At 53.4% G+C, this 22,589-nt stretch overlaps 1 protein-coding gene across 1 annotated transcript; it reads left to right on the forward strand.

Moving 5' to 3' along the window:
* The first annotated feature begins 7,339 nt into the window (after positions 1-7,339).
* pcsk1nl (proprotein convertase subtilisin/kexin type 1 inhibitor, like) lies at positions 7,340-22,552 on the forward strand. The gene is made up of 3 exons (XM_069183701.1): positions 7,340-7,497; positions 19,391-19,974; positions 20,536-22,552. Exons 1-3 carry the CDS (start codon positions 7,414-7,416, stop codon positions 20,918-20,920), a joined length of 1,053 nt encoding a protein of 350 aa, XP_069039802.1. The 5' UTR covers positions 7,340-7,413; the 3' UTR covers positions 20,921-22,552.
* The last annotated feature ends 37 nt before the right edge of the window (positions 22,553-22,589 follow it).

Raw genomic sequence — 22,589 nt, forward strand, 5'->3', positions numbered from 1 at the left:
TGATCAGGCACTGTTCCACCTGGACCTCGTTGGGTACAAGTGCACCTAACGAGCTCTCCTGTGATTGGCAAGTTGCAATGCCTCAGTGCACCAGCTGTGTTGCTGGTCAGTGGGGTTAAAGCACATCGACGTCTGTTCTGTGAAAGTACATAAGCTATAACTCTCGTATTCTCATTCCAGAAGATGTTGCGGCTCTTTTTTCCATCAGTATATTTTGTTTTCGGCGAAATGCTGAAAAACGAGTGCTTCTCCCCGCCAGCTGCGAGGCCCTGAGTCCCCAGTGTTCAGAGGTGACGAGGGGGTGACTAGGCTCAGGGGTGGGGTCTCCCAGATACTTAAGGATGCTGTCTGTGTGGTCGCTAAAACTATCGGCGCGCTTCCTGAGGGGTTTAAAATGGGAAAGGAGTAAATGTGGGAGGGGCAGTGTCCTGTTGCTCTCCGTCCCGCGAGTCCGCGCGTCTTTGAGAGGAGACCGGAGCCCCCGGTCGGAACCCACACCAACACGGGGGCTCACGTGCAGACTCCACACAGACAGAGGCCTGCAGCCAGGATCGAACCCAGGACTGCTGAGCAAGTACTGGTTACCTGGGAAACTGTCTGTGTGGAGTTCGCATGTTCTCCACAGTTTTCATGGATTTCCTGGGGGTGCTCCAGTGAATATTATTGGCAGGTATAGGGGAGCTATGGGGTGTGTTATTGGCAGGTATGGGGGAGTTATGGAGTGTATTATCAGTAGGTATTGGGGAGAAATGGGGTGTATTATCAGCAGGTAGGGGGAGGTATGGGCTGTTGTCAGCAGGTATTGGGGAGAGTGGTAGGGTGCTCTCATCTGTGCAGACTGTGGCCTGTGTATCATGGTGCGGTATTATTGTGTATGATTGTGTATCATGGTGCGGTATGATTGTGCATGATTGTGTATGATTGTGTGGTATGATTGTGTATCATGGTGCGGTATCATTGTGTATCATGGTGCGGTATGATTGTGCATGATTGTGTATGATTGTGTGGTATGATTGTGTATCATGGTGCGGTATCATTGTGTATCATGGTGCAGTATGATTGTGTATCATGGTGCGGTATCATTGTGTATCATGGTGCAGTATGATTGTGCGGTATCATTGTGTATCATGGTGTGGTATGATTGTATATGATTGCGCAGTATCATTGTGTATCATGGTGCGGTATGATTGTGTATGATTGTGCGGTATGATTGTGTATGATTGTGCGGTATGATTGTGTGTCATGGTGCAGTATGATGGCGTGGCCGGAGGGAAAGGCGCCCCGCCGCGAACGCGTGGGACGCGTCTTTGCTGTGGCGACGGCCGGCGTGGCCATGGCAACAGGCGCTGTTGCTGCTCGGGCGGCTGCCGCCGACGCGTCCCCACCGCCTGGCTTCCTGTCGCAAACGGCTAACGGCTTCCGCCTTGTGTCTGGGCGTCACTCCTCGCTAGTTTCACCCCTGGTGTCGCACTTCCTGTCTGCACTGGCCTCCGTCCCTTAGCCATGGGCGCACAACCGCAGCTACACACCAGAGCAGCCCCTTGCCCCAGCTGGCTAGCTCATTAGCGAGCGATTGATGGATCCCCGGATCTCATCCAGACCTTTACTGAAAGATACCAGGGTATCAGCTTCAGCAACCTGGCCGGGCGGCTTGCTCCACCCCCCTACCACCTTCTGGGCACAGGCATGCCACAACCTCCACCTGTGTCCCCCTGCTTCGCGTGTCACTGATCGTTCTGAAGAAGTGCCTCTGTGTCGGCGTTGTCAGTGCCTTTGAGGACAGAATACCTCCATCATCGGTTCAATACTCGACACCCGAAGGAGGCTCCTCACCCGAAACGTTGTGTCCCTTTTCTTTTCTGCCTGGGATAAACCTTTACTCGTTCCTTTGCAGGAACTTAAAATATTCCAGTCACGTCCCCCCCCGTAGGCTTCTGGGCTCAAGACTAAAGGGGCTGAGTTCCTTCAGCCTGTCGGTGCGGGACATTCCTCCAGGTCCTTGAATGTGTCCTTGCTGCTCTCCTCCGGACCAGTTCCAGAGCAGCAATATTTTATCAATAACATGGAGACCAAACCTGTACCCATCATTCTAGTGCATTGCATTTGAGCTTGAGGTCCATTCCAGGCTTTTAACTAGAAGATCATGACATTCAATTCGACTTTTTTATTGCCTCCACCAATGGTCTAGGAGGTGCAAACGTTGTATCAACATAAACGCCTCAATCCTTTTTTCATAACAGTGGAAGCAGAAGCTCGGTTTTTGGACAATCCGCAGCAGGATGCGATATGATTGTGTATCATGGTGCAGTATCATTGTGTATCATGGTGCGGTATCATTGTGTATGATTGTGTATCATTGCACGTTGCCCCCTGGCGACGCAGTGGCCGAGCAGGGTGCGAGGCTGGATTCGGATCCCATGGCCGAGGTGAATCAGGATCAGGATCTCTGCAGCGGACTGAGAGACGCAGCTGGTGCTGTCTCAGCAGGCAGCCCCGCCCTGTCATTGGAGATTCTACACCGGATCAAAATGGATCCAGTCCCCACTGTCGATAAAATCAGGCGCCTGACGCCAGGTGCTGTTTTCCCATTTCCATCCATCTTCTTTCCACTTCATCCACTTTAGGGCCGTGGGAGAGCCGGAGCCTATCCCAGCAATCAACGAGCACGAGGCAGGGTACCCCCCGGACAGGACGCCAGTCCACCACACACTCACTCCCGGGCCAGTTTCCCCCAAAACCGATCACCCTGCCCGTACGTCTTTGGACCGCGCAAGAAAACCAGAGAACCACGAGGAACCCCATCCGAACAAGGGGAGAACATGCAAACTCCACACAGACAGCACACAAGGAATGGATCTCGGAGCCTCGGAAATGCGAGGCAGAGGTCCCAACCGCCATCCCCCCTGCTCTTGTTTCCATTCTTGGATGCAGTGAAAGTAAGGATTCAGTGCCACTTGCTGCAGACTGCCAGTCCTGCAGGAGCCCAGACTGCTCTGCTGATGCTTGGATCCAAAGCCCCTGAACAACTTTACCATTTCCTCTCTCCACTCCGGGGAGATCCATGTGGAGATCCCTGCTGAAGGGCACCACAGCAGCCCCCCAAACCAGGATTCGAACCCGCAACCTTGTAGTTCCCAGTGCTAGAGCCCCTGTCCACTGCGCCGGCCTACCTCCACCATGTGAGCTGACGAGTACATTGCAGACGAAGGAGAAAAAGCTTCTTTTTTTTTTAATTAACCCTGACAAAGAAAGAGCTCCTTGCACAAGGCAGGTCAAAGAGCGCGTGAGAGTGAGATTGTGGGCCCTGCCCTCTCTCTCTGAGGCGGCCAGAGGCATCTTAGGCAGCAGGTGTCAAAAGCAAGCCCCACAGTACCCAGCCCCCGGCTTTAAATTCACACCGCAGTGCTGAAAGGACAGGAATAGCTGTGCTGCTCTGGCAGAATATTCTTTTAATTCCTCCGCACTCTTGGGCCAGAGAACACTCTGCTTTGGCCTCAGCAAGACTGTACAAAATCTAGAAGTTCTAAGAGCTGTACTGGCCTGACCAGTGATTCATAGAGTTGCAGGGTTGCCAAAGAAGTCTTAATAAATAAGGCCAACATTCAGCACAGTGACTTCATTACTTTTTGAGAGCCTTTCTCTCGGTCTCCGTCTCTCGTGCTGAGACAGGAGCTGACACACTGGGCTGCGGCTCTGCTGAGTTTCCTCCCCCAGTAGGATCGGGAGCTGTTCTGATTCCGGCAGGTGTGGGAATTCTGGGATTCGATTTCTTATTTAAGGGAGGTGTGGTGACTTCCAACAAGCACACAGGAATGAACTTCAGCAGGCTTTACTGTAATTTAACGATTTTACATCATTTACATATTTTTACAGTTAGCGACACGTTCTCAGTTGCTTGCTGTCTCTCACCTCCCCAGCCCGACAGGCAGACAACCAGCAGATCTGGTCCCGATGCCAAACAACACTTACCCTTCAGGCAACAGGAAGAATGTTTGTTTTTGCGGTTGCTCCTACCGTTATTGCACACGCCCCTGGAGCCCGTGGGTTCGCAGACTCTTGATCTTGTGTTCATCTGCAACCTCACTGCGAGACCTGGGCCGGAGGTGACAAACTGGCTTTGACTGGGAATAACAGCATCCAAGAATTTAGCATGCTGGAAGGATTATGGACTGTTTTAGTCACAACACAATTTGTCTCAGCCCGCTTGGCTGAGGGCTGACATCCTGGGCAGAGGACAAGGAGGCTGGGACCCCCCTGCAGATTGGGGAGTGACCCAGGGGCAGCTGCAGAGGGGGGAGGGGGGCAGAAAGACATGCATGAGGGAGAGAAGGGGGTCCCGTACAGTATTTATAGTGTTTTAGGAGAGGAAATGACGTCAGGAGTCATTGCATCTTACAGACAGCTGAGGCTGATCGAAGTGGGCTGTGGACATCCCTCCCGAACTCTCTTCAGAAACCCCATTTCTCAGCCTCCTGTGACTGTGGGCCCGAGGTCTCCTGGCCGGTGAGTGGTGTCCGGGCACTGCTGTTGCCAGTAGGCACACTGCTGACGGAGCACCTGTGGGCGCCAGGCATTAGGGCTTCCCTGCCAGCGTCTCGGTGGAACCCTGGTCGTCGCTTGTGTGACGCAGCCGAAGAATCTTACTTGTCTTTCTACTGCTCACCACTAGAGGGCCCCAGAGCCGCCTCATGCAGCCCTCCGGCTCCCCCCTGACAGCCTCTCATTTGCAGCGCTATATTGAATTCTCAGGCGAGGGCTTGTTCCTTCGTCTCCGAACCATGAAAACAGATTTCCATCTGAGGCGCAAATCTACGTGGTGCCTTGCTTCATTTTTTAAGTTCTATGCAATGCTGTAGATCTTAAACTAGCAATCCGTAACACTGGCGGTTAACTCCGTTAACTCCTCTCTCTGTGAGGAGGCCTGAGCTCCTAGTCCCGGAGCCACGAAGCCGGTCCTCAGCCAATTCGAGTGGAGCCCAAACGTCTTAAAATGCCCGCCTTCTCACATCCACACTCCTGACTGCATTGCTCATGGGATGTTGCCATTACTCTTCAGTCATCTCCGGGAATTAAGACAGAAACACCCTGCGCTTCTAACAGCGACTGCGCTCTAAAGAGCTTTAGGAGAGCCGGACCCTTCAATTAAAGGGGACGCTTTATGAAACCTGTTACCGTAGCGTATTAAAACGAAACTGAACAAATTAAATCATTAAGAATTTAATTTTAACTTTTAAAAAATGGCTGCATCTATCTCTGTAAATTACGCGCACTACGAATTTGATCATACATTTCACCCGTCTCGTATCAATGGAACGGCAGAGTTAGTTGCAACGGGTTTTCTAAACGTTTTCATAACTCATTGACTGTTACCACTTAATATACATTTCTCCGTTTAAATAGCCCGCCCCCTGCGAAAGAGATCGGTGAGTGATTGATCGAGCCTTTTCTCGGGCTCCCTCTGATTGGCTCTCTTCACAGCCAATGAGGACAAGCTCCGCGAGGGCGGTGTTTCAGTAGATGGGTGAACGAGGCGGGCCAGCGAGGTGCACGAGCTGTGCTGTTCTGCAGTGTATTTTAATTTTCAATTATACACACGTTTTGCTCTTTTAATTAGTCCCTCAGTTATAACAAGAAAAGCCAAATGACGCCAAATAACCTCGGCTCATTGACACTCTTAGAAATGCTATCTGTAAAGAATGTTAAACCAGTATAGGGATGTACAGTACGGGCACTATTCTTGAGTGTTAACAATCATGACTAATGAAACGGGAGCATTAAACGATGGTATTCTAGGACTGTGTGTCTCATGGAGAGCAGGCTGGGGTCTGCGAAAAAGATGAATTCCTAATGCAAGAAATTTTATATGGCCAATAAAGTGATCTGATCTTTAATCCCGATCCAAGACGATTCCTGGCATCGACTAAGCTGAGACCGGCAAAAGAGGATGTTTGCCAAGTATTCAGGCCCATAGAAACTTGGCTGCACCCACTCTGGGCCGGGGGCCGAGGAGGTTGGGACCCCCCCTGCAGAGTGACGAGAGACACAAGGGGGCGCTGCAGAGGTGGGGGGAAATGGGTTTGCGTGAGGCGACAGGAGAGAAGAAGAGGGGTTTTGCGTGCGATACCTGTACACAGCTTTGAGAAACCACGTGGGCAGTGATTGTGATGTAGAACAGCTGTCCTCTCTCCCCAAACCTTACCCCAGGATCTTTCCGGAAAAGAGTAGGTGTGTTCATTCAGCGTAACGTTGTTTTGACGTGGATCACCATTGGAAGACAGAACAGGAGTTGCAGACAAGCTCCGATTCCTTGCCTCCAGATCACCACCATCCAAGCAGGACCAGGGTGGGTGATTTCCCAATGGGCCGTAAGTCAGGGGGCGTGGCCTGGGCCTGCCCCTCTCAACTGCAGATCCTACTTACAGTGTTTAGGAACAGGAAAGTGGTCATTTCATTTTAACGTGAAGGTTCATAATCAGCTCAACGGCCATAAAGGGATTTTTAACTGCAGCCTGCAATTGCTTAAATTGTGTACTATTGATTTTTACATTAGGTATCTGCTGCAGGGTTAATAATGTATTGGGAGGCATTAAAGAGGCAATAAATGTTATTGGTTCCAAAACTCATCAGTTGCATTTTTAATGCCTCTGTTGTTGTTGGCAAGGCATTGCTTGCAGGGATAGGCTCCAGCTCCCCCACAGCCCTGAACTGGATGAACTGGTTAGAAAATGGATGGATGGAATGGGTTACAATAAACATTACTGGATATTTTCATAAAGAGGGGTTTTGGTATCTCTGGGGTACAGATCTCAACCATGGCGTTAGTACTGTATGTGCTTTAATGACAGTGGCCACTAGGTGGCACCACAGACACTCTGTCAGTGGTGCACTGAAAAGCAGCAGTGCTATTCTTCACAGGATCAGCACTAGCGGTCATTTGTTTTCAGCGCTGTGTGTTGCTGACTGTTGCCAGCTGTGAGCACTTGTGATGCAAGCCTGCAGTCCCACCCTGGGGCCGACAGAGTGGGCTTCCAGACTCACACAGACCGCTGGCCAATAACAGCAAGACGGCTTTTTCCTGTGGTGTGACAGGCGGCCTCCTTGTCGTGCCTTCAGCCACGATCCCGGCCCTGGCTGTGGCTGTATTTCTGTCTGAACCCACACCTCTGCTGTCCCTCCCCCTCCTGCATCTCTCACGAGCTGACATCACTCCCCTGTCGTCCCCCCCTCCTCCTCCCTCAGCTCCTCCCTCTCTCCATCTTCCTCTCCTGCCTCCTCACATCACACCTCGAGCACATCCTTAAACCCCTCCTCCCCCCCCCTCCCTCCCACCCCAGCCTGTATCCCAGTCTCCATCTCTCCCAGCCTCAGTCCTTCTCTCAGAAACACACGGGCAGCCTCATTCTCCTGGCCAGGATGTCGGGCCCTCTGAGCAGCACAGCCTTCCTCCTGCTCTCATCCACACTCCTCCTCACCTCCCTGCCGCCGCTGCCTGCCAAGGTAAGGGCCGAGGGGGACGGAAAGGGTGGGGGGCGGGGTGCGTCCGTGTGTCCGTCTGAGAGGGCGCGGGCGGCCGAGCGCTCCAGAGTCTCTGTATCCCACCCGTATCCCGCTGCCCGGCAGCATCTGAGACCGGGGGGGGGGGGGGGGAGAGAGGGGCAGGGAGGGGGCGAGGAGAGGGACTGGGGGGCAGTGAGGAAACGGGGGAGGTGTGTGCGCTCGTTCGGAGCACCGTGAGAGAGAGGCAGGGCAGCTCTGTGTGTGTCTGTGTGTGTGTGTGTGTGTGTGAGGAAGAGGAGAGCCGAGAGGCAGGTTGAAACCCGGGAAGGGTACGGGTGTTTGGGGCATTCGCCGTGGCAGTGTCTGGCAGCGCCGGAGGAGAAATGGAGCGGAGTGCAGGTGCAGAGTCAGCCGCTGTGTGTGTGTGTGTGTGTGTGTGTGTGTGTGTGTGTGTGTGTGTGTGTGTGACATGACGCAGAGATACAGGCTGTTTGCAAGGAGAGACTGCGTTTCCATCTTCTGTCACCTGGCAACACTGCTAGAGAGAGGAGCAGAGCCAGGTGACAGAGACACACAGAAAACACACTGAAAACACAGAGAGACACACAGAGACACAGAGAGAGACACAGAAACACACTGAAAACACACAGAGAGACACACAGAAACATACAGAGACACAGAAAACACAGAGAGACACAGAGACAAAAAGAGACACAGAGAGAGACACAGAAAACACCCAGAGACACAGAAATACACAGAGATGCTACAGAGACATAGAGAGAAAAACAGAAACACACAGAAATATGCAGAGACGCACAGAATTACACAGGGACAGACAGAAATACAGAGACACACAGAGATGCACAGAGACGTGCTCTGTATGCTCATCTCACGCTTCATCGCTGGAGCTCTGCTCCCATTTCCACCGCCTGAATCTGCCTCACTGGGGGCTGCTGCCCCGGTGTCCCTGTCTGCCGATACTGTCTTCTCTCTCTCTGCGCGGGATTCTGATGGCCATTTCACCCTCCACGCAGGTCTCTGGCTCCCTCCACACGTGTGCAGTGTGCAGGTCCTGCTGTCTCTGTCCCTCCCTCTGACTGTGGTGCTCCGGCCTGTGTCTGAGAAGGGAGACAGGGGAGGCGTAGGTCCATGTCAGTGTTAATTCAGTCATTCTGGCCTGATGCACGGACCCACGGGTGCTCTGATCACCCCTGAGTTTCTGTGAGGTGCTTGTTTGTGCTGTGGGACTGCACTGGGCTCGCGAGAGATGAAGGTAGAGGGGAGACCGGAGGAAATGGAGGCAGGGAGGCTGGAGAAACGAGGGGGAAAAGGGAGAGAGGAATCAGGGAGAATCCAGACAGGGAGGCAGGGAGAAACAGGAGCCCAGAAGGAGGGAGAGACGCTGGAGAAACCCGGGAGTGAGGAACGAGAAGGGGTGGGAGGGGGAGAGAGGAAGAAATGAGAAAAGAGAGAGAGAGGGCGGGGCCAGAGAAACTCCCACACGCAGGTGTGAACCGGCAGAGGGTGGTGCCTTCCCTGGCTCCACCCATCTCCTCTGCCTTGTACTTTAAAAACATCCCTCCACCCACCTCCTCTGCCTTGTACTTTAAAAACATCCCTCCACCCAGCTCCTCTGCCTTGCTGTTCTTAAACAGGGCTTATTGACTCACAGATTTTTTTACACTGTACCTGGATTCCGATGCTCTGGCCCAGCAGAAGGGCCTCCAGCGTCAGCTGTGCACTTTCTGCAGAAGGAGCAGCAGTGATCAGCGGTGATGTACAGCTGCTTGTGAGACGCGTGAGTTGAGGTGCCCGTGCTGTAGGGCGCCAGTGGCTGGGCATCACTGGGATTACGCCTCATTGTCCTCCCCTCAGTGCTATAGCGAACTCGGGCACATTCCTGCTCTCCCTGCTGCTGTGTGTGCTCTCCCCCCTGGCGCTGGCACGAGAGAGAATACATCTGAAAACCACACCGTTCCAGGGCTTTCTGGGATTGCTGCCAGTCACCGGAATGGGCACTTTAACTGTCCGTTCCGTTCGTTAATGGCTCCGTCCATCCATTTCCGAACCCAGTTGTCCAATATGTGGTCAGCAGGAGCCGGAGTCTATCCTGGCAAACCACAGGCACAAGGCAGGGTACACCCTGGATGGGACACCAGTCCATCGCAGGGCACACACACAGACACACCCACCCACTCACTCACGCACACGCGCACACACACCTAGGGCCGATTTCCCTAGAAGTCAATTCACTTAGGAGGGAACTGGTGCACCTGCAGGAAACCCAGGCCGAAATGGTGAGAACATAGAGTCTCTCTGCAGATAGTGCTCCTGGAATCGAGCCCAGGGCTGTCGCACTGTAAGGCAGCAATGCTGGCCACTGTGACTCCGCGCTGCCTTCATCAGGAGTTATGGCTGCTAAATAATTTTTCATTGGCTAGTTGTACCAAAGACCTACGCAGAGAGGATCAGGAGATCAGCTCTCCTCACAATGATGCTCCTTCCTTTCCCAGAGAGCCGCAGTTTCATGACACATATGTACAGAGCAACACTGATGGAGCCTCAGTCAATTTCCAGATAATCTGGTTCCAGACGTCGGTGGCCAATATGAACGTCTGCAGCAGAGCAGAAGAGAAAGGGACAGCTTGGGTTGTTTATGAGCTCCCAGGCGGCGCAGACTCAGATGAGCTCCTGCAAGTGTTTGCACTCTCTGCCCTGGACGGAGAGGAAGGAACAGAGCGTACAGCAGAAATCAATAATGAACAGATGCAATCCAATTAGGTAAACACATGCCTGCGTGCCGGGGAGCCGGGCGGAGGGAGGCGGGAATTGCAGAGAAAGGCACGTCGTCAGGGCAACCGTGTCCCAGAAAACCCAGGGCAGAATTGTCACGGAGACGGTGATGAAACAGACACACTGCAACAAAATGGAAGCAGACAAGCACCAGGGGCTTGTGCACACACGCACCACACAACACACACCACACACACCCGCACACCACACACCACATACCACACACACATGCGCACACACCCACACACGCGGGCAGACACACCGCACACCGCACACCGCACACCGCACACCGCACACCGCACACACACACACACACACACACACACACACACACACACACACACACACACACACACACACACACACACACACACACTGCGTTCTGCGCGCGTCAGCCGGGGATGTATCATCGAGGAGATGGGGAGAGACGCCAGGAGGAAAATCAGACAGGGACGGGCACGGAGGAACACAGAGCAAGTGCTTAAAAGAATAATCAGCTCATTAATTAGCTAACGAGTGACAGGGTGGGAGACAAATGGAAGGTGAGGGAGGACAAGGCTGGGGGGGAGAGGAGACGGACAAGAACAGTCGGAGAAACACAAGAAGGATAGGCATGGAGACAAGTGGGACATGGAATGGAAAGGCTAGAACAGAAGGACAGAACAAGACATAACCACAGCTGTGGCGGTATAGGCGCTCGTTTAATATCCCTGTTAGTGTCCTAGGGCCTCCTGTCTACTTGGACAAAGCCTGGCAAGTCGATCCAAGAAGCTAGAGAGAACCTCGGTTCCCCCGATTTGAAACAGAGGACTGACTGTCCCAAGAGTCTGGCTCATCCAAGCTCCCATTTGATCCGCCATCCCAGATGTCTTAGATCTTATTTGCTTCTTGAGGCTTGGATGCCAACATTCCTCTGCCTTTGCCTTTCTCAGATTTCTCAGAAAGAAAAAATGATCAAACCGGGTGTTTGAATAATTCAAGGATGTAATGCACACATTACCCATCTTCAGGTTTATAGATGTTTTTGGAGATGCTGCTAGCATGGTGTAATGCACATGAGCAACAAAGGCGTTGCACTGAGCAACACAGCACTGAGGCAGGTGCTCTTTGTGACACCAGTGAGCTCTGATGTGCACGTTTATCCCCAGTGACATTATAGAGCCACATCAAGACAGTGCAGGGTATCTGAAAGGCCCTCATTTCTGAGAACTGGGGCCAGCGGGCTCCTTTTCTTCCTGAACTACCCTCTGTTCAGAATTTCACAAGGTTTAGAGTCCTCCATCTCACCCCCCTCTGCTGGGCTGCTGCTAGATGACCCTCGCTAACCCAGTTCCCCCAGCAGAGAGCCCTAATTAGGCAGCGGGTCTGGATTTTTCAGAGGTAACGAATGCCTGACTCACTGCATGTCTCTGTGCGTGCGAATCTCACCTGCTCTCCCACCGGCAAAGGACTCCAGCTCCTTGACGAGGGCGACAGTGCTGCACCCAGCGTTAAGGAATAGCACAGTGATGGCCGATAAGCCCCAGGTGGACACACTTCCTCAGACTGGGAGTGGTGTTAAAGAGAGGCGGGTGAGATCGGCAGGGATCAGGCGGCGCGGTGACAGCACAGCGCCGACGCCAGAGTCTGGCAACGTCACTCGCCCTGCATCAGCGTGAGTCAGCCCCTCTCTGACTCACACGGGCCCTGGAGGAGACCTGCGTCACAGGCTTTTCCTCAAGAACCAGGCAGCGTCTGCTCTGCAGGCTGACCCAGGGGTATCTGCTCACACACACACAGAGACAGGCACAGATACAGGGAGTAAGGAGAGAATCCCTGCTCCCTGAGCTCCTGCCGCGGGCTGGACAACCGCAGTGTCAGGGCCGGGACAGAGAGAGAGGCACGGACAACAGCAAGGGGTAGGGTCTGCGGGGGACTCTTTCATTGTGCAAATCCAGCCCCAGCATCCCCTTGCTCAGATTGATAAGGGACAAGCACCCGATTGAGAAGGCGTTCAAGGGATTAGAGTTTAATGTTTTGTTCGAACGTGTTGTGAGATGTTTTTTGATGAAATAAAGTTTACTTTGATCGAATTTTTAAAAAGTCTGCTCCCACAGAGGCCACGGAGCAGGCGGTATCAGCGTGGCGCGTGAGAGGGGGGTGCAGGGCGGTCTGTCACCCCCCGTCAGTGCCCAAGGTCACGGGCCCTGATCCGGCCCCCTCGTGTCGCTCAGTGTTAGTGAATCGGAAACTGCATTATGCAAAGCAAGACATCAGGGAGAATCCACTAGAAATCTGCGAGTGGGGGGTGAAACTGCACTGCAGTCTGATCCGTCTGAGGTCTCATACAAACTCTACAGATAAGATCATGAGCTGGGTTACAAAAGGACAGGAGGCCATTCGACTCACCTGGCCCGTGGCAGTTTAGGAGTTAATCGATCAGTTATTCCGAGCTTCTCTTCCAGCCAGCTCTCGAAAGAAACCAGGATAGGTCTCGGCTTCAACAGCATGGCTGGGCAGCTTGTTCCAGACTCCCACAACCCCTTGTGTAAATCACAGACTCCTGTTCCGAGTTTTTAAATGGACGTTGACGCAGTTCCCACCTGTGTCCTCTGGTTTGTGTCTCACTGGTCTGACTGGGTTGACTTTGTCAGTGCCTTCCAGGGGTTTGAATACTTTGAGGATTATTAATATCTGATCCCCTCATTGTCTTCTCTGTTCAAGACAACAAGGTTCAGTTTCTTCAATCAGTCAATCAGTCCCTCAGGCTCCAGTGTGTCTTCTCTGGACGTGTTCTAGAGCTGTAATATCTTTCCTATAACCTGGTGACTAAAATTGCACATAATATTCTAAGTGAAGCTTAACTTGTGGGTAATACAATTTTAACATGACATCCTTTTATTTAAATTTTATGCTCTTCATTTTATTTCCTCCCATTGTCTAAAAAATATAAACGATGCGTCAATATAAACACTTAAGACCGTATCATAAGTAGCTTCTTCTAGCTCAGTGTTTCCCATGTTGTTTTTACCATTTGAATTTTAACTCTCTGCGTGCAAAACCCTGCTCCTGTTCCAGCGAGAGCTGTGTCTGTGTGTGGCTGCAAAGCATCGAGTAAATGTTCCTTCCATGCCTGAAGAGGTTGTGTCCTTTTCTATTTTTCAGCATGGAATTAAACTTTACTCGCACCCTGCACCTGACTAATCGGATATCATGTGCCAGGTGTTTGCTCAGTTATGAATTTGATCTGAATGTTACTGCTGCTGCAATGCTGGGTCATCCAATTGATCTGGTATCATCTGCAAACCTGACAGGTTTTTCTGTCTGTGCTGAAATGTAGGTCATTGGTGTAAATTAAGAAGAGCCGTGGTTCTAGTACAGACCCCTGCGGTACTCCGCTAATTACATCACTCGAAAACAGAAAAGGGCAATGAGGGACTTGCACTGGCTTATTGGTACAAACAAAGCCTCCAGTTGGTCTGAAATCCTGGGACGGCCTTGACTGCTGTGAATCTGGAGTCTACATTCCCACTGCAATAAAATAAACAGGGGCAGAGGTCACCATTGGAGCTGTGAGGCAAGGACCAGCGGCACAAAGAACTGACAAGGGCCAGTGCAATCAGTGAATGAGCACACGGGAGATTCAGGGCGGAGAGAAACGAAAGGACTGAGTGACTGGTGTCTTGTGCCCGCAGAGGGGCAACGCCCTGCTGTAGCTGGACCAGACCTGGTGGCGCAGGGCTGTCTGTCCTTGTGTCATGGCCGGAGACCTCACCCTCACTTGTGCACCGCACACCAGGCCAGTAGAAACAGAGCTAAGGGGGTATCGTCACGAAGAGGGCAGCCTAATGAAGTCAAACGAGGCTGTCAGAGTAATCGCTTCGCTGGATATTGATCTCCCTGCTTTCATCTACACCCTCCCCCCAGGCCCTGTCTCTACCCATGGGGTCATTATTCCCCCTCTGTGTCCTTCATCTCTCCTGCCTCGCTTTTCCTTCGTCTTTGCACATCTTCTCTTCCTTTCTTTCCCTCTTTCCTCCATCCCTCCGTCGTCCTCTCTCATTCCACCTCTCCGTGTTCATATCCGTCTTGTTCTCCCCTCTTCTGTCCACTGTGCTCGGGACCCCCTGCTGACCGCTCCACCGGGCACCAGGCCACCCCTCCTCCCTCCTCCCTCTCCCTCTGTCTCTCTCCACCCGTCTCGGCATGGAGCGTCCTGCAAGAGCTTGGGCTCTGGGCTCCGGGATCCGGACCGAAGGGTTGCGAGTTCGAAGCCCAGATGGGCCACAGCTGTGTCACCCCTGAGCCCTGGATCGCCCACGGCGGGGCCCGGCTTTATTAAGCGAGCCCCCAGGTCATCACTGTAGAGGAGATCTTGCTCTCGATCAGCGTGACAGGTAAAGACACCACCTCCTCCCTATCTCCCCTCCATCACTCCCTTCCTCCCTCTCTCAGCCCCTGCTTCTCAACACGATGACTCAACGCTATCCCCAGGGCGGAGGTGATAATGTCACCGAAAGGTGTAAATGAAACCTGTGGAGATCAAAATCAAGCCAGCAGCAGGAAGAGCCGAGCCCTGTTGCTTAAGCCTGGTTTCCAAGGTAACTGGTACTCCAAGGTAACCTAGCAACCTGGTGTGGGCGGAAACAGCTGTGCCAACACCTGGCTGTGCTATGACTAGGTTTTTTATATATTAACACACAGTAAAGCTTTTTATAGGAAGGTGAACTGCAGTGAACACATAACCAAACAAGAAAAGGACGTTTTTATGCTGTAAGCACAAAACGGTTAAAACTGGATAAAGTTTTACATTCTCTAAACAGTCCTGAAGAAGGCCTCTTGTCTGAAACATCCTGAAAAAAATGATTTTTAATCCCTTAATCCCTGGTTGCATGCAACATAAATTCCGTTTCCAGTGCAAGTAGCACCCCCTGACCAGTCCTCCCTTCCTGGCCGGATTGCTGCAGGGGATGTTCACCCCGACTTCCGCAAGCCCTCCTGGTCAGGAGCCCCACAGCCCTGCCAGCTTCCTCCTGGATTCATGAGGGTTGAAAACCCACAGTCTGTGTGCACTCGTCAGGAATGAAGGTCTTTCGGGCTGTCACTGTATTGTGAGTCTGGCGTCGTGCCCTTGTGTCCTGAGGACTCTGTGTTGGACACCGTGATGTTAGACACTCTGACTGTGTCACTCTGAAGTGTTAGACACTTTGGTTATTCACTGATTGCATTGGCCCTTTTCAGTTCTGTTTGTTGCTGGTCCTTGCCTCGGAGGTAATGGTGACAGCCCAGTCAGCCCAGCCCAGTCCAGCCCAGTCCAGCCCAGCCCAGTCCAGGCCAGTGCAGCCCAGTCCAGCCCAGCCCAGGCCAGGCCAGGCCAGGCCAGCAGCTTGTGTGTTCTGAAGGGCCTGAGTTTGGTCAGTCTGCTCAGACCTTCTGTCAGGTGTCAGGAGTTGTTCCGGGTCTGCTCTCCCCCCGTGTAGGGAATACTACATCAAAAGAGAACAAGAATCTCAGGGCTGTCCCTGCAGAGACAGGAACACAACCCTGTGTGGGGTGTGTCTGAGGGTGTGCAGAGTGAGAGCTGTGTGTCTGAGGGTGCACACAGTGAGAGCTGTGTGTCTGAGGGTGTGCAGAGTGAGAGCTGTGTGTCTGAGGGTGTGCAGAGTGAGAGCTGTGTGTCTGAGGGTGTGCAGAGTGAGATATGTGTGTGTGAGGGTGTGCAGAGTGAGATCTGTGTGTCTGAGGGTGCACACAGTGAGAGCTGTGTGTCTGAGGGTGTGCAGAGTGAGAGCCGTGTGTCTGAGGGTGTGCAGAGTGAGAGCTGTGTGTCTGAGGGTGCACACAGTGAGAGCTGTGTGTCTGAGGGTGTGCAGAGTGAGAGCTGTATGTCTGAGGGTGTGCAGAGTGAGAGCTGCGTGTCTGAGGGTGCACAGAGTGAGAGCTGCGTGTCTGAGGGTGCACAGAGTGAGAGCCGTGTGTCTGAGGGTGTGCAGAGTGAGAGCCGTGTGTCTGAGGGTGTGCAGAGTGAGAGCCGTGTGTCTGAGGGTGTGCAGAGTGAGAGCCGTGTGTCTGAGGGTGTGCAGAGTGAGAGCTGTGTGTCTGAGGGTGCGCAGAGTGAGAGCTGTGTGTCTGAGGGTGTGCAGAGTGAGATCTGTGTGTCTGAGGGTGTGCAGAGTGAGAGGTGTGTGTCTGAGGGTGTGCAGAGTGAGAGCTGTGTGTCTGAGGGTGTGCAGAGTGAGAGGTGTGTGTCTGAGGGTGTGCAGAGTGAGATATGTGTGTGTGAGGGTGTGCAGAGTGAGAGCTGTGTGTCTGAGGGTGTGCAGAGTGAGATCTGTGTGTCTGAGGGTGTGCAGAGTGAGAGGTGTGTGTCTGAGGGTGTGCAGAGTGAGAGCCGTGTGTCTGAGGGTGTGCAGAGTGAGAGCTGTGTGTCTGAGGGTGCGCAGAGTGAGAGCTGTGTGTCTGAGGGTGTGCAGAGTGAGATCTGTGTGTCTGAGGGTGTGCAGAGTGAGAGGTGTGTGTCTGAGGGTGTGCAGAGTGAGAGCTGTGTGTCTGAGGGTGTGCAGAGTGAGAGCTGTGTGTCTGAGGGTGTGCAGAGTGAGAGCTGTGTGTCTGAGGGTGTGCAGAGTGAGATATGTGTGTGTGAGGGTGTGCAGAGTGAGATCTGTGTGTCTGAGGGTGCACACAGTGAGAGCTGTGTGTCTGAGGGTGTGCAGAGTGAGAGCCGTGTGTCTGAGGGTGTGCAGAGTGAGAGCTGTGTGTCTGAGGGTGCACACAGTGAGAGCTGTGTGTCTGAGGGTGTGCAGAGTGAGAGCTGTATGTCTGAGGGTGTGCAGAGTGAGAGCTGCGTGTCTGAGGGTGCACAGAGTGAGAGCTGCGTGTCTGAGGGTGCACAGAGTGAGAGCCGTGTGTCTGAGGGTGTGCAGAGTGAGAGCCGTGTGTCTGAGGGTGTGCAGAGTGAGAGCCGTGTGTCTGAGGGTGTGCAGAGTGAGAGCCGTGTGTCTGAGGGTGTGCAGAGTGAGAGCTGTGTGTCTGAGGGTGCGCAGAGTGAGAGCTGTGTGTCTGAGGGTGTGCAGAGTGAGATATGTGTGTGTGAGGGTGTGCAGAGTGAGAGCTGTGTGTCTGAGGGTGTGCAGAGTGAGATCTGTGTGTCTGAGGGTGTGCAGAGTGAGAGGTGTGTGTCTGAGGGTGTGCAGAGTGAGAGCCGTGTGTCTGAGGGTGTGCAGAGTGAGAGCTGTGTGTCTGAGGGTGTGCAGAGTGAGAGGTGTGTGTCTGAGGGTGTGCAGAGTGAGATATGTGTGTCTGAGGGTGTGCAGAGTGAGAGCTGTGTGTCTGAGGGTGTGCAGAGTGAGAGGTGTGTGTGTGAGGGTGTGCAGAGTGAGATATGTGTGTGTGAGGGTGTGCAGAGTGAGAGCTGTGTGTCTGAGGGTGTGCAGAGTGAGATCTGTGTGTCTGAGGGTGTGCAGAGTGAGAGGTGTGTGTCTGAGGGTGTGCAGAGTGAGAGCCGTGTGTCTGAGGGTGCGCAGAGTGAGAGCCGTGTGTCTGAGGGTGCGCAGAGTGAGAGGTGTGTGTCTGAGGGTGTGCAGAGTGAGAGCTGTGTGTCTGAGGGTGTGCAGAGTGAGAGGTGTGTGTCTGAGGGTGTGCAGAGTGAGAGCTGTGTGTGTGAGATGCACTCAGGGTGAGATCTCTTACTACCCCAGACCTCTGGAGAGGGAGCAGGGGGGGTGAAAGAAGCAGCTCTCTTCCATTATTAATGCAGTGTTTGAGTCAAAGTGTAGGAAATGTGTACAGTTCTGCCTCGCTTTCAATCTATTCTCAGAAAATCCTATTAATACCGAGAAGCACAGGACAGTGAAACATGCAGTAAAACACACTAAGCCTTGCCTTTCTGACTAAATTCTGAGGACAGTAACCTTGAAACCAGACCTAACCTATTTCAGCCCTGAGGCAAGGTGGTCAGAGATGGAAAGACAATGAACAGAATACAGTTAGCTGTCCATGCCTGTCTCCTGCTCTAATAAAACCCCCCATCAAAGCCAGGCTGGGACTGTCCAAGACGAGCTCTGACCGCTGGACACAGGTACCTCTACAGCCCGGTTTGGGAATGAGGCGGGAGAGAGAGTGCAGTACGACCAGGGGGCTATCCTGAATCCCCTCTGGTGCATAGAGAAAGTGTGCAAAAGGATTGTTCCCAGTCACCGTGCAAAGACATGTTTCACGATACAATTTAACACATGCAGATTCCTTCAGATAACGACAACACTAGGTATTTGAACCAGAAGTTTAACAGCCACCACATGTTAGACTGCAGGGTTTATTTAGAGGAATAGCTACTGGGAGGTGAGTCTTCACAGCTGGGAGTGGCTGGTCCTGCGTGTGAACGAACCGGTGAAAAGGACAGGGAGGATTGATCTGGGGCGAGCAGGGTTCTGGAAGGGCATAAACCTACACCTACACCCTGGCTTGGCTCCTGCTCACAGCTCAAACCGCCTGCAGAAGCCTTTAACAACAGAGCCGAGTTTGCAGAGGGAGCGGGAACGCGATGCAGCGCGGCAGGGTGGGACAGGGCACTGGGGAAGAAGACTGTGACAGCAGAACGAGATCCGTTTCAAAAGCAGGACAGTTACCGAAGCGCCGGCTGTTGCTGTCTTTTAGGTGACTGTCCATTAGCTTGTGACGCACTGGCGTCCTGTCCAGGGCGCGCCCTGCCTTGCGCCCATTGCTTGCTGGGATAGACTCTGGCTCCCCCTGCCAGACCCTGTACTGGGTGAAGTGGTTGGAATGTGGTTGGATGGGTGTCCATTGTCAATGCTGTTTATGACTACTACCTGAGCAATCAGCCCTGCTGAATCAGTCAGGGTGGACACCCGTCTGAGCTCTGACTGGCCCCGACCGGCACGGTCTTCCTTCAGGTCCAAGTCCCTCATTAAGTGACTCCGCACGAGTGTGTGCCAGCCCACGGTAAAAATGCATGTTGTCTTTTCTGCCTCTGCATTGTCTCTTACATTCCTTTAGAGACTCATTTTTTGGGGAGTAAAAAGTCTTCAAACAAATTTTGAGGAGCATAAATTCTATCTGGAGCTGAATAAATAAATAAGGTTCCCCCATTCTCTCCCTCTCTCAGCCATTGTCCAGTGGCGGCCCTCGCAGTGGGTGGGGCACGGAGGAAGTGGGCGGAGCCGGGCGGATGCGGAGGGACCTACGCGATTCGCTCCCCTATGAGGCCCAGATGGTGATGTCATACCCTCCTCCAGGGGCGGGCCTGGGGAGCGAGGGGCGGAACAACGAGATCTTCTACCAACCGGGCACCGGACTGGAGGGCTGGAAGGGGCGTGGCGTAGGAGAGGCGTTGCAGCAATTGGTCGATGACGACAGGAGGCGGGACCAAGAGGCCATCTACCTTGCCGGATTGCTCCGCCTCCTCAGTGAGAGCTACGGAGCCCCCCAGAAGCTGGGGTTGGAGGAGACTGGAGACTTTCAGGGCCCTTACCCCCCCGATTACGACGAGACGGAGCAGGGGCTCAGCATGGACAAGCCCCAGGCCGCCTGGCAGGGCCTTCTGGACCCCCAGCTGACCCAGGCTCTGCTGAACCGCTACAGGCAGGAGAGGCTGAGGCAGGCCAGTCTGCCCCCCACCAGCAGACTGCTGACCGCGGACAGCCGCAGCGGGGGGCCGGGCGGCGAGGAGGGGGAGGAGGAGGTGCTGAGGTGAGTGCAGGCCAGCCCGCAAGCCAGAGGGAGGGGTGGAGGGAGTGAGACTGACCCCTGGGGGCAAGAGAGGTGTACTGGTTCTGTGCTGTGTATACAGACAACGAGGTGGGCTGCCTCCTACGACTACTACTAATAATTATAATTGCTTACACTTACATAGCGCTTTTCTGGACACTCCACTCACAGCGCTTTACAGGAAATGGGGATCCCCTCCACCCCCACCAGTGGGCAGCCCCACCTGGATGATGCGCCAGTCCTCTCCCCACACAGCAGCTCTCAGTGGGGAGGAGAGCAGAGTGATGAAGCCAGTTCAGAGAGGGGGGTTAGTAGGAGCCCATGAGAAGGCCAGGGGGAAATCTGGCCAGGACTCTGGGGTAACACCCCTACTCTTTTCGAGAAACACCCCAGAATGTTTAATGACCACACAGAGTCAGGACCTTGGTTTAAGTGTCCCCATCGCTAAGCGCCCCCTACTGGTCCCACTAACACCCCTTTCACCTGTGCAGCTGAGCTGCAGAGACCAGAGGAGTGATGCTCTCTCACCTTCTGCCCCTGCAGGTACCTGGTGGGGCGGGTCCTATCCAGCCTGGCGTCGGAGACCCCCCAGCAGACCCCCTCTCGCCTGGCCAAGAGGGACCTGGCGGCGGCCGGCGACCGCCCCACTCCCCCCCTGAAGAGGCCCCGCCGCTCGCTGGACGACGGGGCTCCCCCGTCCCCCAGGGTCGAGCCGTCGCTGCTGCGCGTGAAGCGGCTGGGGGACGAGGAGGAGGAGGAGGAAGAGGAGAGGGCGGCGGCGGCGGGGGGCGCGCGCGCCGGGCTGCAGAGGATGAAGCGCATCGACAGCGAGCTGCAGGGAGGCGGGAGGCCGGCCCGCAAGAGGCGAGCCGTGACCTATGACCCCGACCTCCTCGCACAGCGGATCCTACAGTACCTGCCCGAGTAACATGGGGGGGGTGGGGGGGGGGAGGGGAAGAAACAGCTCAGATTAACACAACACACACGCATGTACGCACGCGCAGGGGCAACTCCGGCGTGACTGACGTTACACCCGGGGCAGGGACAGCCAGTGCAGGTAACTCCAGTCACCCGGAGCTGCCACCTCACACCCAATACTAACTCACAGGGGGACTGGTAGAAAGATTCTTCTCCTCCAGAGCGTCATCAGCCATCCCCTGATCTTCTGAAAAATGCACACAGAAGGCAGGGACGCCATGTAGGTTTGTCAGAGAGACTTCTTTTCTTTCGCTTTCAATGTAACCTGGAAAATAAGCAGTGAGTTTTGTTTTGTTTTTTTAATTCGTTAAACTATGTAGAGTAAATTGTGGCGCTGGAGAAAAAAAAACAAAACAGCAAAGTTACTTTCGCAAAGTCACCCTGTTGTTCCTCAAGCCCCTGGCTCCATACATCAGTTCAGCAGTGTAGTTCTGTTCCAATCCATCCCTTGCAGAAAACACAGGGCAGGAGACATGCATTTAACAGAGTCATCTCCTGCTGCACACAACACTCCAACAGTCAGATACCAGGTGCCCAGCAGGGAACTAGTGGCCCATTTGTAAAATACAACTGCAATAAAGTCTGTTTTTATATGGTGTTCCTCCTCCAAACATTTGCTGGCACTTCATAATAAAAAATAGACCGGCCAGTCACCCAGAATAAACTGTTGCACATGGAGTAATGCATGTAGAGCACTGCTCTTCAGCTGTGCGGCTGGAGGGGGGTGTGTTTCTAAAGGTTCCATTCCACTCGACCTTAACGAGGCAATTAACCAATTACCACCTAATTGGTCCTGTTAGCCTCTGTCTCCGGATCTAAAGCAGGTACTAAAGTACAGCGGGACATTAAAAGCTGAGGAACACGGACACAGACAGGCCAGCCTCCCTGCTAGAATATTGCCCCTGATGCTGCATACTGGTGCGACAGTCGCCACAGCTGCCTGCCTGGAGACCGTCCATCTTGGCTCATCCAGGCTTCTCGTGATATAAAATACCCACCTTCAGTTCCCTGTATACTGGGGCCAGAGCCCCAGCCCGTACTGCAGAGGGAAGATGAGTCTGGTCTAGTTGGACAGGTTACTCTCGTGCTTTCTGGAAGGGACGGAAAAAATAGGATTACGAGCGGAAAACCTCTCAGTCCACACCCGTCCCCTCCTCCTGCCTCTCTTCAGTCACAGTATCCCAGTGTATCCAGTCGCAGCACCGACAGCACAGCGCCGCAGTGCACACTCTGAGACAGCGGGGGCAGTCCTGTTGGCGATCCGCTCCTGGCCCTGTTAGCTCTTCGCTGTCCTCTCCCCAGCTCTGCAGGGGAGCCCTACGTGTCAGTGATAATCAGGCCAATGAATGTCCTGCACGTGACTGAACCACTTTTCACCTCCTAGGTCCCCCATCTCTCTCTCTCTCTCTCTCTCGCTCTCACTCTCTCTATTCTGTGACTTTGTGGACAAAAGAAAACTCTGTGGTTGAGATTCTTGTGGCTTTTCCGATACCTGTGCATTCTCTAAGATCTTGTACAAAATATATTTTGCTCGCTGATGTGATCAACAAGATATTCTAATAAATGATTATGTGGAAGATGAGCCGTTGTTGTCTGTTACTGGTGACTAGAAAACGACC

This window comes from Lepisosteus oculatus, chromosome 2 (genome assembly GCF_040954835.1).
Source record: "Lepisosteus oculatus isolate fLepOcu1 chromosome 2, fLepOcu1.hap2, whole genome shotgun sequence".
Classification (NCBI taxonomy): domain Eukaryota; kingdom Metazoa; phylum Chordata; class Actinopteri; order Semionotiformes; family Lepisosteidae; genus Lepisosteus; species Lepisosteus oculatus.